This window comes from Melanaphis sacchari, unplaced genomic scaffold, assembly GCF_002803265.2.
Source record: "Melanaphis sacchari strain LSU unplaced genomic scaffold, SCAv2.0 Contig48_pilon_pilon, whole genome shotgun sequence".
NCBI lineage: Eukaryota > Metazoa > Arthropoda > Insecta > Hemiptera > Aphididae > Melanaphis > Melanaphis sacchari.
In genome coordinates this window covers 1,944,079-1,965,501 of record NW_020271327.1, presented here as the reverse complement: position 1 = coordinate 1,965,501, position 21,423 = coordinate 1,944,079, and the positions used below count along the sequence as shown (strand labels likewise).

Here is a 21,423-nt window from a genome sequence, read left to right as displayed (position 1 = left end):
GTAACCTAATGTTTATATTTATATTATAACCATACGCATAAATATAGTATAATAATTTTTATGTAATACCTACACCGAATTAATAAAAAATAAAAAAATGTGAAAGTAATGCATTATTGTCAAAATTAATGTATAATGAAGTAGGTATACCTACATTCAACATTCTTATAAAAAAATTCTCGACTTAAATAAGTACCTCAGGTGAGATACATAAAATTGAAACCTTTCTATGTATCATTTTTTTTTTTATTATTATAAAATAAATATCAATCAACATTAAAGCAACCTCTATAGGTAAGTTACTACCTAGAAAATCGTTCTAACACAATTTCAACAAATTTTACTTATAACTCATTGAGAGAAGTAATTGTTATTAATCTTGTCCAGTGACACAAATTAGAGACTTAACCCCCCCCCCCCTAAAAAAACTCAAAGTCTCCTCAAAAAAGAATAATTTAATATATGTTTATTATTCTTAACAGCATTACAGCATTTAACAATACATGATAGTAAAATAATCATCAATTTTTGAAAGATGTTTCAAGTAGCTGTTACTCTTCCAGCAAGTAAGTAGAGCAACCCGTAAAAAATCGTTTTTTACTATGGACGTTTAAAAACATGATTATGTACTTGTATGAATGAAGATAGATTTAGTAATTTATATTGTATTTTAAATATAGAAAATGAAATTTGAATCAATAATGAAGACATATTAAATATTTTTGAAAAAAACTGAAAATCTTATACAATTATATTAAATATCTTTACCTATTTATTTAAATAAATGCATAATGTTCAAGTATTGCTTATTTTAATGACAAATCATTATAATTTTTTTTTTTTTTTTAATAAAATAAATAGGTTTATTTATAAAAAAAAATATTTTTAAATTTATAATATTATAATATTAATACTTAACACTTATAATACCTAATTTTTGATTTTTTGTTGTAATTAAAAAATTAATGACAATAGATAATCGAAATTATCACATAATACTTATATGATTATTTTCTATACATGATAAAATGTTCAATATTTTTAGTTTTATTTCTATAAATGTTGATAAAATTATTTTTTGCTAGGTCAAAATACTTGAAAACTTAATATATGATCCCACACAAGTTGTTCTTATAGATATGTAAAAATATTTTATGCTTGATAATTGTCCACTGACTAACAAGTCAAATACAAGTAAAATTTATAATAATAATAATAATACATATATTTATTGTACTATTTTTTTTTTTTTATTGTAACATAATTCAATTAATAGTTAATAATCACAAATTCAATGTTTAACTCAAAATATATTGACGTGCTTAAATAAATATTTTAAAACAAAATACACCTTGTGTATAAAAAAAAAGTGTGCAATGAAATATTATAAAAGTTATAAATACTGAAATTATTCATTAATATTGAACGCATTATAATCATTAATATAAATATAAATAATAAAAATAATGTAATAAACAAATCTGAAAAATATTTGTGTTGTTTTGTGTCTATTATAGGTATCTTTGATTTAAACATTAAAAATAAAACAACACACATTCTTAAAAATCTTAAAATAGAAATAGTATAAAGTAAACAATAGGTAATTCGATTAGATATTACAGCCTTTTGGATATAGGATTTTTATCCTTTTGTTAAATAAGTGCATTTCCCACTAATCGAACTACTTTCATTAAAAAATCTTATAAAATAAATTAACAATACTTTGACAGCCAAATACTATTTAAACAATGGAAGAAGTTATAAACTAAAATAAAAACATACATTAAAAAGAAATATATTGGCAAAACTAAAACATTATCACAGTCATATTTTTTTAGTATATTTTTTTAATCATTGGTAACGAATGCTTATATCCTCATTATAATCAAATACTTTTTTTATAGAAACTCATAATTACTTTTTTCTTATTAACTAAACCCTCTGTATAATCCTTTGGTATTTAAGGTTTAAATTAATATTCACTATTCATCAATGGTATAGAAAAATCAATCATATTTGGTAGAACAATGACTTTCTGTAAACACAAATAGTATACACTTATAGATTTAAATTAATATTCCACAATTTAAGAACAACATATATGCTTACTTCAAATTCTTTGATTAAAATATTATGTAAAGCTTTAGTAAGAACATCCATGAGTGGAACATTTGTGTCATTTACTTTTGGCTTAGCTTCAAAATTTATTTGCGGACTTCCTTTGAAAGAGACCCTAAGTAAAAAATATGAATAAAATAAATTAAGCTTAAATCTTTGATTATTTAAGAACTATACTTAAAATGTATTACAATCAAATATTAAAATTAATTATAAGTATGAGTAATTACTATTATAGTTATAATTAATGATACATAAGAAATGTTGTTGTAGTGATAGTCATACATGTTAGTTGTAAAATTAATTGTCTAATGATGATTCTTTTGATACTTACTAAGACTAATGAGTAAATACCAAATAGTTTAATATGCTAACATTTTAATTTTATTAATACAATTTACTAGAAAAATAAAATGTCTATAGTATCCATATATACAATAATGGTATATCATAATCTATAATATTTAATATAATACCCATTAGTCACTGTTTATTTAAAATTAATATAACTGACTGAGTTTCAATCTTTAAAAACTAATACTAAGCTATTTTAGTCAAAGGTAAATATTTAAATACTTGTAATTCTATTAACAATCCACATGTTAACAAGCTAAGCATGATATTGAGAGAGAGTAGACTATATGTATAATAATCAAATAAATAACTCTTTCTAATAGGATGTACAATTTAACTATTTTAATTTTGCCTATTTTACTACTATTTAAAATTTTATTAAATTGATGATTTACCAAATACGATCGGTGGGTGGTGGAGGCAAATTGATTATAAGTGTCCCAACTAATTGTTTCACATTGATAACAAGAGTAAGTTCCTTCTTTGCAACATTTTCAAAAACTTTTCTAACAAATTTCAATTCAAGAAAACCAGAAGAGCAATTTTCCATAAATCTTGTGATACGACTTCCTTGTGGTGGAGGAGGGTCATTTAAGGCTTGCTGTTCAAATAATCTTTCTGCAAAATTAACATCCTCTCGGGCATGGCCTTCATCATTTGATGTCTCACCGCTATCTTCTTGATTAGAGTCGTACACAGCACTTCTCCTAAATTTTTTTTTAAATTATACAATATATAAATATATATATACATATATGTAATGTATCAATAAATTAATTAGGAAAAACACACTTTTTGAGCAAATTAAATATCAAGATTTCACTATATGATGAAAATAAAAATTATACTATCAAATTAAAATAATAATTAGTAATTGTAATACCTAAAGAATAATAATATAAATATCTTATGACACTTAACAATTCCAATTTATTTATCATTGGCACCTTTAATTAAAAACAATAGGTAGATAACTAAAAAAAAAGCTAACATATTATATTAATTAAATTCTGATAAATTAAAAAAAAGGGAGGAAGGAAATAAGATGCTGCATAGTCGAAAGAATTTTAATTATTAAAAGTGAGAATATTCATAACTCACGAAAGACTTATTTCATTGAATCTACTTTAAAATTATTTACTTACTATTGTTGGATATATTATTTTTAAATCTATGTTACATAATTGTACAAAAATTTTCAAAATTTGTTATTATTTAATAATTTTACTAATGGGTCAATTAATTCAATTATTAAAGTTAATAGCACTAGATTTGTTATGTTGTACATTTTTAACACGTTAACCGCCATATGATCGCCGGCAGTCATTCAATAAGTATTTTTTATATGCCAAATATATTTTTCAATATTTTCCAAATTTGTATACACTAAATATTTAAAAAAATTGAAAATAAAATAAATTATAAGTACCTATATCAAAAAAAATTGTAATAATTCCTACTATACCAGGGTCCTTATTTTGGTGCATTATTGTAGCACTATAGAAATGTTAATAATATAAAACTAAATTCATTTATGGTCGCCGATGGTCATGTGGCATGGTAGTAATGATGAACTATGGGTGCCAGCGGTCACAAATGAATAAAACTTGAGAATTACAGATGACCGCCGGAAGTCATATGGCGGTTAACGTAGATAGACATAGATATGCAAATGTAACTCTTAAGATCAAAATAATACGATACTATTTTTCTTTTATTGTAAATAGATTTAGATTTACCTATATTCTGTAGCTATCAGATATTTAGTTTAAATAATTAGACAATTTTATAATTAATAAAAATGTTAAAAATAATAAAAAAAATAATTAATTGAAACTTCTTCATACACTTCTTCTTTTTGATGTCGAGTTTCTTCTTTTTTTAACTTCATAAGGTTAAGTTTAGTATCAACTGATGCTTGAAATGATCCATTATAAGAAATTTCAACTTCAAACCATATTCCTCGATGATCTATCCAAGGTTTTGACACACTGTGTATAGAAGGAATCTCACCCTTTCCAAAACATAAGCTTCGAATCACAAGTATATCCATTACTTTTGGTAACTAAATGCAAAAATAAAAATAAAAAATAAAACATTAATTATACATAAAAATATTAGTTTGTAAAAATCATTTTATTTAAGAGTTTAACTTACCCTTATAGCATTTAATTTTCTTTGAAATTTGTCAGCAATCATTTCAAGTATTTTAGGATTTTGTAAATAATCAAAGCATATACGGCCCAAAAGCATATTTAACCATAGATACTGTTGATCATCAGAAATTTCATTACTTTGAGCAGCTATCAAATTCTAAAAACATTTATATTTTAAATATGTGAAAAAGATTAATATAAAATAAATAAATATTAAATACAGTAAATACTACTATGGTATGGTAGAAAAATTATCATATTAATATCTATTAAATTATTATTAATAATAATCATAATGTTTTCATTTTTTTTTTTTTTTTACCAATTATAATGTTTAACTGTATTTATGAAAATAGAGTGTTAATAAGTGAAACCACTCTTAAATTTTGAATATAATTGTTACCATAGATTATCATTGATTACAAGTACTAGTATTATCTTGCAAATATAATACAATTTATACTATATCCATTAAATAAGTATAATTATTATGAAAAAACAGAATATATTATTTATAAATAATATCTATTATTTTAATACCTCTTTTTTTTTTTGAACATCAGACAATACTGGATAGTTAGACAATTCATAAACATTAAATAGATAACCAAGATAAGCTTTGATATATTTGTTGTGTTCTTCTACATTTTGCTTTTTCTTATTAGTCAATTCATCAGCAGCTATCACATCAAATGCAGATGAAAGATTTAATCGGTGAAACCATAATTCTTTTTCTGGGTCATTTCTAGCAAATAAATATATTTTATCGGAATCAGTTTTCCATTCACCATCTACCTCATTTTCTTCTTCCAAGTCATTTGATTTATCAGTATTTTTTGATGTACTTGCCTCTGATTCATTGATTTTACGGCCATTTTTGGAGTCATTTTGGATCACCTAAAATTAAGTAATTAATTATTATTTATTCAATTTATTCACCAGTATTAAATTTAATATTATATCATTAATTTTTAATAAATCATTATATTCAGATATATTTAAAAAATAGTTTTATTAAAAAATAATTTAATTTAAACTTATAAATAGATAAAATTAATTTGTATACAATATAAAAAAAATTAAATTGTTTAAACTTACATCAGTTCTTGACTTTTTCTTTTCATTTTGCTTATTTTCGGAATAATTAACTTCATTTTTAAAATCATAATCATCTTTTATATCTGATATGCCACAGTCCAACATTTCCTCATAATATGACTCTACAATGAACATAATACAAAAAATAAAATAAAAAAGATAGGCAAGTGTATATTGCTTTACTGTACATTGGATGTTGATTGGGATGCTATTATGGATATGTTAAATTTGAATTCAATTATTTATTATTGTGTACAAAATCAAATTTAAGTGGAAATAATTTGTTAGCCTATATCACAGACTATATTTTATGATGAATATAACTGTTTAATTAATTTAACTTCTAATACTACGGTAGGTTGATATAATATTTTTACAAAAATATTACATCAATTATAATTTATATAACTCAAAGTTAAAAAATATTTTTATGTAATTATCATAAAACAATAAAAAGATGTATCTTAAAATAAATAAAAAATATCAGAGTTTAGTAAAATGCATAATAGTATAATACATGTAAAAATTGTAAGTTCCCATCATGGGCGTCCCTAGACATTTTTATAGGGGTGAGGGGGCAAAATTAATTTAAAAATAAATAAAGATTTTTTTATACATTTTATTTATAGTACATTATCATGTTTTGTCATTATTACAATTGTCAATTAGGTATTATTATTATACATTTTATTTATAGAACATTATTATGTTTCATCAGTATAATATTAAATTATTACAATTAGGAAACAGATTTAAAATTCTAGGGGGGGGGGTAAGTTTCCTGTCTTGCTACCCCTAGGGACGCCCATGGTTCCCATGAATGATTTTTTTAAATTAACACAAAATAATTAACAATGTTATATATTGTCAAATAAGTAATTTTGTTTAATAAATAATTACTTTTATTAAATTTTTTACATTTGATTTTCAAAACGTAGATAAAAAGAAAAGTTTTATGAATTTCTAACTACAAAATAGTTTGTATTTTTTGTGATTGATAAATTTTGTTGAAATTCTAACTTTAAATACATATAAAAAAAAAAATGTGCTAATATATATTTACTATTTCTACGCATAAGAGAACAACTTTTATAGTAAATTTTCAAGATTTTAATCTAAAAAATAATTTTTTTTAATGTTTCAGTCCAAAAGCAATAAAAAAACTTTATACTCAAATTTTTAAATCTTCAGTATAAAAACAAAATTTTCTATGAATTAGTAACCACAAAATAATTTAATAATTTTCATTATTTTTATAAGTTTTGTAATAATTCTAACTTAAATTGCTTAAAAAAAAATATTGTAAATATAAATTTTTGATAATTTTTAATTAAAAAGTTTACAACTTATAAAGAGGCTTGTATTAAACTTTTAAGATTTTTATTCAATAAATAATTTTTAATTAATATTTATTGAAAAAAATTTCATATGCTTACAAATAGTACAAAAAGAGTCAAATTATTTTGAAGATTTTATCATAAATAGAAAATAATATTATAAACATTTAGAAAACATTCAAAGTATCTATAGTAAATTGTTTTCAAGTTGCACCAAATTATTTTTATCAAAATTTGGATTTGCATAAAAATTTGCATTAATCCTCATTAATCCTAATTTTTTTCCCTGAGTGCAAAAATGATAATGAATTTTTACTTTTGAACCCCGAAGTACCAACTAGATTTTCTTTACTATCAGAATCCCCCCCCCCCCCCGCCATTATTATAAAATCAATAAATTCATTGCTTTACTCAAAATCTAATATTAAACCTGGATGTACAATTAAATTATTCATGAATATTGATTCAAAGTTGTAAATAAATAAATGTAATACTAATTTTTGAAAATTTAAATATAGGCATTATCTATTACTATCTTCTCAAAATTTGATTTGTTCACAGACAGTAATTCTCTTTTGTTTTTGTTTCTTTTACTTTAGAAATATTTTTCTATAGTAGAATAGTATTATTTATTATTTAGTTAAAAATAACTACAATTATCATATTAATTATAAGTTACTTTGTTAAATTTAATAAATAATATTTTTTTATTAATTATCAAATCATATTACTAGCTTGTAATGATGGTGTAACATAATCTTTACACATCCACTCATCTGATCCTTGAATAAATTTTTTAAATTTTGACGAACGCCGAACACCAATTAAAGAATCAGAGTTTAATTCTATACAAATAGGATATTTTTTACTCCACTTTCTAAAAAAAAATTCAATAATTATTTTCCAAAATATTTAATATATAAATATTACATACCTTTTGTTTACTAAATTTTGAGGTAATAAAGTAATTTTACATTTTGATAACTTGTACATGCACTCCTTAATAAACAACAATTTAGGTTTGGTTTCATTATATAAAGATCTTTTAGGAACTTTATAATAAGGATAAGACATAATAAGTATTGATCCTTTTAATCTAACATACACAGAAATAGTAAGTGAAAGTCGATAAGTTTCTGGGCGATAATCATAGAAAAATTGGTTCATCCATCCCTAGTAAACAATTTATTTTTAGTAGATTTTAAAAACTTTTATCACAAATTAAAGTAAATTAGCTTAGAATTTTTTTCATAGTTACTTTAAACAACATCAAACGTGGATCAAGATCATATAAACCTTTCAATGATCGTACAATAGAAGCTTCATTATCAGGAATATAATCTAAGCTGGGTAGGAACTGATTTTTTCTAAAATCTTCAGTTGTAAACATTTCTAAAATATGTCTGAACTTAAATGCAATAAAACTACCAAGCATAAAAGTATTCTGAAAAATTAAAATTGCTAAGTATACAAAATGTTTTTGAGTGTCCTGAAAATAATGGTTTAGTCAGACTTTGCATACATGAAAAAAATTTTTTTATAAAAAAAATAATAATTTTTTTTTTACTTGAATACTCTTAATAGACAAATTTAAATTTATAGAAAGGTTTATTGAAACTTTTGAAGCATTAATTCTCTATAAAAATGAAGACAACAAATTAAATAATAAAAGTTACAAATACATAATCTTAGAATCTTGTTTATGTACATTTCTGACTATATCATTGTTTTTGGACACCAAATATACAAATAACTATAAGATGGATTTAATTAACATTTGATTTGTTTCCTCGTAATTATTTATTTGACTATACTTACTATATATATTGGAATAAATTTGTAGCTGACATAACATCCGGCAATCCCAAACAATATAAATATTACATATTTCATTTTATCTTTTGGTTTTTGAAGTTCATGTTCTGAGCAATCATATTTAATTACTTCTGGTATATTTGATTTTAGCTCTAAGTCTTCTAAAGCATCTTTTGCTGTCTCTATATTAACTACTGGTGTGTTTTTTTCTGTCATCTTTGTGTATCTGCGACGAATGCCAAATAAATGTTTATCAATAACATTATAATGACTTTGTTCTTCTTCTTCGGCTTCATCAATTTCATTTGATATCATAGATAAAGAATCATCATCTTGACCCGAGTCATCAGTTTTTCTAACAATAAATAATATTAAATATTGTTTTAAATATAAAATTAAAATATCATTACTTTGATGCCATGCTTAAATCACCACCACTATCGCTCCGCCACAATCCTTCTTTAATATCTGATAAAAAACTATCAAGGCGCTTAATAGTTGTATCACAAGGTGAACACTCAGCATCTAAGCTAGATGATCTTTTTAATCCAAATAAACCTAAATATTGAGAATTTCCAAAGGATTGTTCAGGTGTTTTTAGTTGTTCATCAGTTGACCCTAATATAAATAAAAAATAATACATAGTTTAAGATATCATGTTGAATAGTAAAAAATTATTTAAAGAAAAATATATTAAAAATTTGTTTAAATAATTTTGTTTACAATATCTCTATGCAAGTGTAAATACCTGTTGATTGCATTTTTGTGGGAATAGTACACAATCCTTCTACCTCTTCATCTTCTGCATTAAATCGTACCGAAAACGACATTTTTTCTAAGATAAAAATCACATAAATTATTTTAGAAAAACTAAAAATTGAATGAAGCTTTGATATGTGTACAGTTAAAATAAAGTACCTAATATTATTTTGTATACACTTAATATGTCAAACACATATTTTACATGTGTATAAAATATCAATGTATACCAAAAATTAAAACAATACAATTGTATGACCTTCTACAATGGTATTATAGGTAATCGTTGTTACGCCGAAACAAACAATAGGTACTTACCCTTTCCCACAGTTCTTCGAGTTTTTGACAACTCCATGGAAAATAACGAACACGTTACTACATAAGGAACTTAAATAAATGGCTTAATCAATTAAAAATGTCTGATTAGGTCATCGTTAAAATTATAAATATCATTACATTTTAAAATTTGTTTAAATTTATAAAAATACAGGTACCAAAAAAAGTTTCAAATCACTTATGAAAATGTATCTTATCATCGTAGATCAATCGATAGTTGTTTTTTATTATTGATATCATTCTTATCAGTGAAGATATCCAATAACTTTTCAAAACATAGATAATAAAACATAATTTTTATTTTTTAAGATGTTTAGAGTTTTTGCTGCCTTTTGATTTACTTTAAACACTTTTTTTTAGTTCTATTATTGATATAGATCATTTAAACTATTATGATGACTAATATTGAATAATCGATTCATGATTTTTTGTTATTCCAAATCAATTATTTTTATAATTATTATTACTAATTGATAATTTTGTTAGTTGAACTTTTTTAATTTGTAACTTTTACTTTTAATATTTGGTTTTTACCTCATAAAACTGTCATAGAGTGATGGGCAATGACCATTTTATGAGGTTATAAACTTAAAACTGTTGGTTGACCGCAGAGAAGTGATAACATTTATCCATAAAATTGTATTTACAACGTTAATCCCAGTTCATTGTTTAAGTAGGTAATGAATAAAATAAGGCGACCTTACTAATTACTACACCCTATTTACTTATTTGATAATATAGTTTGATAAATAATAACACATTTTACTTTTATCCTTGCGTGCCTATAATACCCATTAGGAAGCGGTGAATCCATTTTTTTCTGTATAGCGATGCATCGGTTCATTGGATAATCTTTAATTTTATTAATTCAACGTCTACTATTAATTTTCCAATTACAAATTTTTTTTCCTTTTCAACTAGTTTTATATATTTATGGTTCACTAGAAGTTTTTGAAAAGTATCAAAATAGTTAGTTGATTCAGTCTGAAGGTCTGCGTGAAAAAAGTGTGGTAAATAATTTACGGATAGTATAATCAAATTAATAACAATGCTTGCAATTAATATTTGATCGAATCGTAAAATCAGGAATTTATAAATACACTATATTATATACCTTTATGAATACAAATATCAACATTAATAAAATTTAAACCTACATATCTTATTATTTATTTTACTTACTATAATACAATGATTTTTTCTTAGTGGTAAGATTAATTCTCCAAATTGTATGAGAATATACGTTCAATTTTGACAACACATATTTTAACAGCAGCACTGTTGGATAATAAAATGAATTTCTTAAAGTTTTTTTCACTTATGAACTTCAGTAAAGCATTTATACATATATTCATGTTTATTTTATAATCCATTTCTACAAAAATATTTTATAGTTTTATGAATAAATCTCAAATACTTATTGGGGTTGGTACCACATAAATTACGATGGAAATATGCCTATTGATCTACTTTACTAAGATAGTTACTAATTTGGTAGGTACATTATAATTAATGATGAAAATATTCTTTTGTATCGTCGTCATTAACTCATTAACTCGCATATACCAACCAACACACATTCTATAAATCTTTACTTTTGTTTCATGTCTTAAAATATTAAGTATTTTATAAATGCTGTAAGTTTTCATTTCGAATATGCCTTTAGTTTTTGTTTATATTTATTTAAATTATGAATGGTTAATATGTCAACTACAGAGAAGTTAATGTTTAACATTATCCATGACATTGGGCCAATCATTAAAAAATGCTGGGCGTAACATCATTCATAAAAATGTTTGTGGTTATGTTCTTATATTACCAGTTCTGTCTTTAACTTTTTTGAAAATAGGGGATCATGTTTTTGTGTCATCTTTGTGAAGCACGAGCAACAAAGAAATCTATTTCCACGAAAGTATGGAATACATCCACTATAACCTATAGTGTAGTTAGAAAATGATCATATTCTGAGTATCGTTAATAGATTTTCCTACACAATTTTTTTGTAACTGAATTTGTGTATCATTTCTAATTGAAATTTTAAATAACCAAAAATATATCACGATTCTCCAAATAATAATAAATTATTGAATTTTCTTATTCAAATAAATAATTGTTTACATTTTTTATTCATGTATAAATACTATGAACACAAACGTTGTCTAAAAATGAGCTTTACTCTCAGCTAAATTTAAATTTCTTTCAACTTTCATAAATTCCTATTTGAATAGTGGTATATAATATCATAATTACTTCTGCACATAATTTCTAAATCGTCAAAAAATTTTAAAAATTGAACTCTTTTTGAGAACTTTCCTACATAAAAAAAAGATAAAAACTTTTTTAAACAAATTTATTTTAAAATAAATTTATTTTTCTTAAAGATTTTATCACATTATTATTATTATTGTTTACCTACTTTAATTACCTTTGGGAAAGTGGATGAGAAAAAAATTGTTAGGTATTTAGTATTAAAATACTAGTTGTCTAGGTAGATAGTAAAATTACTTTAAGTTATTTTTTAAATATTATTGTTCCAAATTAATCATTTTATAAGTGACATCCATGCAAGGATAGATTCACTTAAAGTGAATACTGTGGTAATTAATTCTTGCATTATATAAAAATTGTAAATGTGTGTAATGAAAGAATTAAAAAATATAACACACTACTTAGTGTATAATTATTATACCAAAGTAAAATAATATTTCTTTTTTATTATACATTAATATTTTCAATTATCAAATGAAATTTTTATATTCAAAATAGGTACATGTTATTTACAAGAACTTGAAACTTTTACAGATATTATTATATTTTATATGGGTACACAATGGAATTTTAATATTTAGATTAATTTCAAAGTATTGCACTTTTGTTTATTGTCTATTCATATCGTATTACTATTAATAAATAAATTACGTTCAACATTAAAAATAGTAACTTAAATATATAATAAAATGAACATCTATAGTAATACATAGACACTGACTGGACGTTTGGATGTCTCCGCCCAGAATCGTAGTCATAATGTAAATTACATCAATTCATATTTAAAATATCAGTATATCACAGTGACTTATTCAATAACTAGGTACACTTGACTCCAACTGTATAGACGGTTACCTAATTGCCCAATATTTTTTAGTTTTTTTTTTCAAGTACTTGTAAAAATAAATTTAGTTTGTCGGTAAAAAAAGCTTGAAAATTTAATACCAGGTTTATTATAAAATATTTATATAGCCATTAAAAAAAAAATAATAAGTATTTTTTGAAAATTATATTTTTACAAAATTCAATAAAATTTATAAATTATTTTGTAATTCATAAAAATTTTAATTTTTCAGATTTGAAAATGTACAAAATTCTTCAAAGATGAATTAAATTATTTGAAATTGAGAAAAAGTACAGTGTTTGGTGTTTAGTCACAAAATTTCATTTTTTTGAACGATATTAAAGTTAAAATTTTGACGGCATTGGGTACCCAAACGTATGATAATAATTTATTCTTGTTTCTCAATTAATTTTGTTATTACTCAAAACATATTGATCGTAGAAACTTTAAACAGTCCTCTATTACCTATTTCTGTGATGTTTTAATCTTATACAAGTTGGTTACACTGATTTGGTACATCTAACAGCAGAGTAGTGAACTGTAGTAATAAATTTTAGTAATTTACAACAAGATTTGTACACCTATAGTTGTACTATGCATGTTAGTCATGTTACCTTTTTAGTTCTTACAGAGTACAGTCAGTATAGGTATTACAGCATACGCGTTATAGTTATTTTATCGAGTGTTAATTTATTTATCTAAGTAAATCCTTAAATTATATCAATCAGAAATAAGAATAAGGTATTACATAATGGTGACAAGGTAATGTGGCTTATGTAATGATAAAATATTTAGTCTTTATTTTTAAATAATTAAAGTAGTTTCAAATTATTATGATTAGAGTCTTGAAATCATTTTTTTTTTAATGTTACAAATTGTCATTCCTATAAAAAAATGTTTAAACCATAATTTTTACCAAGAATGTTTTACTGATATTAGTTAATGTTTTCGGTAAACATTCCATTGTCCAATTCAACGACAAATTGAAAAACTGTCTCTTGGGTGTACAATAGTTTTTTTTCTAACACATTAGAGTTTACAAAGATATATCACATGTGTGTGTACACATGCGTATAATATATAGTCTCTTAACGCGAAATGAGTGTCAAAAGTTTACTGTTAAAAAGCAGAAAAACGAGATTTTATATAAAATGAATCTTGTTGGTACCTTACACACGTCGATTGTTGAAATCTTTAAAGATAATTTTTTTCACTATTGATAAACTGCCATCAATGTGTCAGTATTATTTATTAGGTAAATGTAGGCGTACGCTGTTAAACGTGCAATGCAGTAATATATAACTGTCTAAATGACAGAAATAGGGCAAGGCACTAAGCGTAATGACATTTGTAATGAAGGATCTCTTATATAATCATAGGTGTTTATAGGTCTCGTATACATTTTAACATTGTCTCATTTTGTTTTATATAGTTGTTAGTTGTTTTCAATTTATATAGAAAAAATATTATTAGAATATAAATATAATATTATAAGAATTAAAAAGTGTATTTAGATATCATATGAAAATAGCAAACTATGCGCGGGAAAAATATCAAAAAATACTCATATTAGGTATATGACATGATTTTTTTAATAATTTGAATTTAATTTTTGTGGCAACAATAATTCGCATATAGATAATGCAATTTATAAAATTTAATTTTGAGAAAACAAAGAAGTATGGAGTACAGAACTCCAGTTGTTAGATGTCACAAAATCCATTTATCGTGTAAAATTTGTCTTGGGATTTCTTTTTTATGTCCTAACTGTAAAAGTTCTATATTATTTTTATGTATACAACATTTTCTGCCACTTTTTACAGACTTGAAACCTATCTTTAACATGGTTATAAACATAATGTGACCATACGTCCCGCTATGGACGGGATAGTTCAACTTTTGAGCTTTGTATCCGCTGTCCCCAAAGGACCTAAAATGTCCCGTTTTGAAAACCGGTGATCTATGGGCATTTTATCCTACTAAAAAAAGCATGCAATATTTATTCATCATAACCAAAAACATTACATTGGTAGATATACGCATACGTATATTGTACACTGATAAAACACATTTTATACTGTTGACGGTAAACTCCCATAAGTTATAGTTCATAGATAGAAATGATACAAAAATAAGTACTTAATAGAAATCAACAATTATTGAGGTTTTCTTATTAAAATTTACTAGTGTCTCACTTTGAGTAAAAAAAATTATAGTCACGTTTATAATAAAGGGCATACCTTGACTTATAACTTAAATAATTAGGTTTTTTGTGGAAATTTATTTATATTGATAATATTTTTGGTATAGTTATATAAAACAGTTAAATATAGACGTAAGGTATGTTAAAAACTTGAATAATCAATAGTTAAATACGAGTAGGTATGTCCTGAGTCCTCAATCGGCATTTCTACTTTTGCGAAAAATTGTTTTTTCAATTATTTAGTATGTCATTAACAAAAATTTATGCGAAATATTTAAACATTTGCATGCATTTGTTGAAATGTAAATTATATTTCACTAAGGATAGGATCAGCGGCATGTGTTTCCAACCCCATTCGTTTCTCTACGTCGCAAAGTATACATTTTTTGTTATTTATTCAAGGCTAATATTTAGAGCGTAATGAACACACATTTGCACGACCTATTTCAAAATCCTATACTACTCCTTTACCTACAAAATAAAAATATACATTGGATGGAGGGGGAAATAATTTTTGAAATTTGAATACAAATTATTCCGTCTCAAAAATGTTTTCTATTTATTAGGTATGAGTTTAAAATTTAAATAGAACCTAATGTATCTAATATATACTGCGTACAAATTGTGAAATGTGTTGTGTAAATTCTTATTAAATAATTGTATAAAAAAAACTCTATTTTTGTTTGGGTGAATTGGAAACATATATACGTTTAATATGGAAAAAGTTGAAAGACTATATTGGCTTATATATTATGCGATTTGCGGAATTAACATATTCTTTTTAGAAAACTTTGTCGCGTAATACTAACCTCTTTTAAATAATTTATGTCGGACACTACTTTGTATGCAACATCTATACTGACTATATTAATAACTAATGTATTTAGTTATGTTTGTTATTTCTATAAATATATTTTTCTTATAGTTCATTGATTTATATATTTGTATTTCATATAAAACTTAATAATTTTATAGCTAGGAAATAACGTTTTTTAAAAAGTAAAACATGTTTTTACATGTTTGCGGTGTATTACACAACAAAATAACATATTTTAACTTACCTACATAATAATATAATTTACCTAGATAGTAGATATAATGTCCTTTTTATCATTATTTTTAACTATATAGTTCATAGTGAAAACTCCAGAAAAAATTTTCCTCGAGCGTCGAAATTATATTTTATTTTTAGAGGTAGATGTATAAATTTTCATGATATACCGAATTTTTGTTGGCAGTTTTGCCTAATTGTATTACGTGTGCACAACACAACTATGCAAATAATTCTGTTTTGAGTACGCTACAATGCTTATAGGTAGTAGTATTGCGTGAGCGCGGAAGATAAATCTGAAAATTCGTCACTTATAATATATTTAGGTATATATGGTTTATAAGCTTACTTAATACCTACATTAAAAACGATTATGTTTTGTACAAACTAAATTTTATTATTACATATAAAATACATACATATGTATAGGTACTGTGAGTAATGTTCTGGTTGCTGTGTACTCATACTTACACGTCTTTAGATAATGTTTTATTTGAGAAAAATTTTACTATAGCTATTACACTACACGTTTTGCAAGACTTTCGTAATCAGAATAATTGTAATGTTGAATTTATTATACTCATCGATTTATTGCAGTTGATTTCCGCAAGAAAGTCTAAGTGATAATCCTCGGGTGATCGTCCTGAATACTTTTTTCTAGAATGTTTATCAAATTACAAAAAAATCAATGGAATATAATAACATTTTTAACAGTGACAATATAATTCTCCTTACTCAACATTGAATAAACATATAATTTTGGCCGTATTTCATATTTGAAATGAACACCTATGTAGGATTTTGAAGTATGTTTTTTTCTCATCATACAATTTACAATTTTAAAATAAAACATCTTAACATTATTTATAAAATTCCTTATTTTGCTATGATGTTGAGGTTAACTTCAAATAATAAATAATAGATTTACGTTTAAACTATAAAGTTAATGCCATTATGTGTTTAACCTAACCGTACTCACAATGCGTGTGTATACTTAAGATGAGTGTAATATATACCTACGTAGTAGACGAGAAAGGTAAATATAATTAAATAAATATTAGCATTTAAATTCAAGTATAATATACGAGTAGTGCCTGCTTTGTATTAAAAATACATTTAGAATAATTTTTTTTAAATATATTTCAACTACATATTTTTATTTTTTTGCATAGGAATAGTGGATCCTGACAATTTAAAGAGTGCTGTGGGCATGCAGTGAAGTATTGAGATAAACCGGTTTATTGCTAGATTTAAGTTCATGGTGTTTAGTTTTATATTATATTTTATCAGTAACCTTAGGCATATCAGGTCTGCAGTGAATCAACACGTATTATATAGCTGTTCGTTACATTAGTATGTTGAATTTAAATTTTATTGTAATCGTATAGCGAAACATCGACGCAAATTCAATATTCCTGTCGGAGATAATGTTCCTTCTCAAAATTTAATTTTAGAATGAAATCCTGGAAATATATGATATATTTAAGTATTTGATAATATTTTAAATGATTTTTGAGTGTATAAATTTTGTATTAATATTTAAGAACTTATTAAAAAATATAATTATAATTAATTGCTGTTTTATTTAAGTATTTTAAATAGGTTAGTATTTCTATTGAAATACATTTAAAAAGTATGTTGTATAGGCACTGCTGCTATAATTCTCGACAATGCGTTGATACGTATGTATTTAATATTATATACAAAAATATACGAAATATATTGTATAAATTATATGTTAGGTTAATGGGTATATAATATTCAGAATAGTGACGTTTTTATTATGGCCTTATAGAATGAATATAACAAATTTATACTCAATTTTTAATATCTATTTATAAATATAGTGTCTATGTGTGTTGTTATTTTCGTGAACCAATAAACGATTGGTTTTGGTATTAAAAACAGTATATTCTATATTTTTATGTACTTAAGGTCTCTTTGTGTGATTATTATGTACCTATCTCATGTTATAATAATATGAAATTACTAAGAAACAAGAGTTTGCACACAACAAAATGCTATTATGTTACCTTGACAGTTTCACGAGTCGTTTGTGCACATTCTCATCTTACATATTTTGTTAACTCGGGTATGACCTTTTCCTTTGTGTAAACGATTACCTAAACTCTAAAGCATAGACTTTAATACACATATATGTTTATAGTGTACCTACTACCTAATTATCAACTACATAATATTATTATCTATGATGTACACCTAGGTATCCAACCAAAATTAAATTTTTAAGTTCCTACAGTCAAAATTATACTATAAGTTCTAAATTCAAATTATATAGAATGATTTTACAAAATAAATGTATACATTCATTTCAGGTATACACTGCACAATTAATACCTTTGTTCATTTGTTTCTTAATTCTATTAGTGTTTAAATCTACTTACTTTATTTACATGGCAACATAGAAAGTTTCATAAATCACTATAATACAAGTTATGCCTCGTTGAGTGATATTTCCATTTTGTGAAGTATATAATGACGATCTGATCAATTACTAAACAATTTATAATTTTTGGTAGAATTGATTAATATAGGTTCAATGTGTGTAGGCAATTGTAAATGTTGTTATATATTAATATTTTATTAATTAATAAATTAATAATTGTAGGTACTCTTCACAATAAATATGGTTTAATAAATTATGTAATTTATATAGTGATTATTGCATTTAATAATTACTCACACTCATTTGGTAGGAAGACACATTAATATTATTAATATCGATTTTATTGATTATATTATAGTAGTTAAATACATTTATGATTAATCTGCGCGGAAAAAACCACAACTAACTATGTATAATGTTTACATAAAATTTATAAATTTAAAATATAATTAACTAATAAAATTTAAAAAATTAAAACAACGTGTTTGATGAAAACATTCATAATAATTATTCACATTGTCCAGGAATATAATAGTTTTTATATAATATTAAAACTAACTACAAATACGCTTAGCTCATGGCCAAAACAGTTTAATATACTTTCTACGAATAGAAATTATTAAAATCATAGACTTTATAATACAACAAAAAGAAGAAGGAAGACATTTACAATATTTTATGGTAGAAATCGTCTACTGATCTAATATTTATAAGATGAAAAAAATATATAATATAATATACGTAAAAGACGTATATTAATAAGTTGTTAACTACAAATTACAATAATGTATAAATACATTTTTATACATTGTACGACGATATATATTTACTATTAAACTTATAATTTTATTTAGCGTTTATCGAGTCATAAATCAAATCACATTTACAACACGCAAACTTTTGGACAAAAATATAAAAGTATTTTTACTATATTATGGAAATTGAGTTAACGACTGTATGTTATATTATTGTAATACGTATAATTCAATAACGTGCAAACGACTAGTTTTTTTATTTCATACTACATGACTGAAATGGTAATTAATACAACAATAATATCGTTATTAATTGATTACCATGAATATTTTTTGATTTTTATTAATCAAGACTAGTGCAGTTATAGTTAATAGTTGTAATAGTAACTATTATTTTCTTGTCAAGTATTCCAAACATAATATATATATATATATAATCTAAATTTTAAACTATTAAAACATTAATTAGCAAATTGTTAAGCTTAAGAGTAGGTTTTAGTAGAAAATATAATATTGTTTGTTCTATTGTGTCTTGTAAGCGGCATTGGTTTTGTTTTACACACATCAATTTTATTTTACAAATTATGAAAATAATCCATCGTACTTCTTTTCATATGGTCAATAATTACAAAATATAGCACATCATTTAATACAGATAATATTAATATCATAAATAATTTATTTTACTACTAGATAATATGGGTTCATTACTTACCATGCAATAAAGAAATCAAGTCAGTAAATACTAAATATAATAATATGGTTTATAATGACTTATAACTAGTTATTATTATTTTTTTTTTTTTATAAACGCCAATATAATATTATGGTATTACACGAAAATGCTTTATATAGTATGTATCGATAATTGCTTAACATTTGCATTATTATAACATAATATTACAACACATTTATTTTTTACGCAAACTTAATTTAAATACGACAAGACGATAATATTATTACGACAATAGTACGCGAAATGTACAGTCTATGTATTAACGACAAAAACAAAACCGACCGACTTTGCCGTGGATATACGTTATTATCATAAACTGCTGAATAGTTAATTTGATGGGTGTTATTGGGGTAATGACCATTAATGGGTTGCTAAAAAATTGGCATAAGTCGAGACGAATCTAACGCTAGTTGCATAATTTAATATGTGCACATTATAGACTATAGCTGTATACGGAATCATAGATCATCGAAATATTGTGTAATAATCGTAATAAAACAGAGTAAGGATAAGTATGCAGTATACCGTACATAATATTTATACATACATTTGTGTTATGTATAATATATAAACATATGACAATGATGTTCAATATATGGAAAAAAATAATAAATTCCATTTACAAACGATCGGTGTCGTACGAAAAACAATAATATTTTTATTACGAGTATTTGAGTATTTATTTTAATATATTTTTTACGTTTTGTCTTGGGTGCGTTTTTTGTTTTTTTTTTTAAATTTTTTTTCCAGTGACTCTACCGATGATTACAGCGACAATAATAAAAAAAACGATCAAGAAAATACGAATGAATACAATATTAACATAATACTATCGCGTTTATTATGCGACGACGTCACGACAGTAATTTACACAATATTAGGCGACGTCGTACGACAATAAAACATAATAATATGCGCGCTTGCTTACATAGGGATATTGTAAAATAATTACACTCGTGCGGATAACGGGTATTTAGTGCCTCTGCATGAACGATATTGTAATATGCGATTGGCGTGGGTACTATAAACGACGAGAACAATAATATTATAATATTATTATTCTGTTACAGCACAAATACCGTAATATTATAACGTAGTGTCCCCCGACGTTTATCATGCGCGCGCACATGTGTGTGTATGTGTGTGTGTGTGTGTGTGTGTGTGTGTGTGTGTGTGTGTGTGTGTG

General features: G+C 24.1%; 1 protein-coding gene across 1 annotated transcript; it reads right to left on the bottom strand.

Annotated features, from left to right (window-relative positions):
* Nucleotides 1-1,803: 1,803 nt before the first annotated feature.
* On the bottom strand, nucleotides 1,804-10,116 carry LOC112598546 (testis-expressed protein 2). Its single transcript, XM_025345055.1, has 14 exons — nucleotides 9,956-10,116; nucleotides 9,627-9,713; nucleotides 9,289-9,496; nucleotides 8,882-9,233; nucleotides 8,322-8,507; nucleotides 7,998-8,236; nucleotides 7,795-7,940; nucleotides 5,727-5,848; nucleotides 5,169-5,525; nucleotides 4,630-4,785; nucleotides 4,320-4,537; nucleotides 2,868-3,179; nucleotides 2,110-2,233; nucleotides 1,804-2,035 (listed from the first exon to the last, which is right to left on the bottom strand). Exons 1-14 carry the CDS (start codon nucleotides 9,990-9,992, stop codon nucleotides 1,973-1,975), a joined length of 2,607 nt encoding a protein of 868 aa, XP_025200840.1. The 5' UTR covers nucleotides 9,993-10,116; the 3' UTR covers nucleotides 1,804-1,972.
* Between the last annotated feature and the right edge of the window lie 11,307 nt (nucleotides 10,117-21,423).

Coding starts and splice junctions, on each gene's coding strand:
- LOC112598546 (XM_025345055.1), bottom strand. CDS start 9,992: ATGGAGTTGTCAAAAACTCGAAGAACTGTGGGAAAGG. Junction 5,849..7,794: donor TACACCATCATTACAAGCTA/GTAATATGATTT, acceptor TGTTCATTGTAG/AGTCATATTATGAGGAAATG. Junction 2,036..2,109: donor TTTTAATCAAAGAATTTGAA/GTAAGCATATAT, acceptor TTGTGTTTACAG/AAAGTCATTGTTCTACCAAA.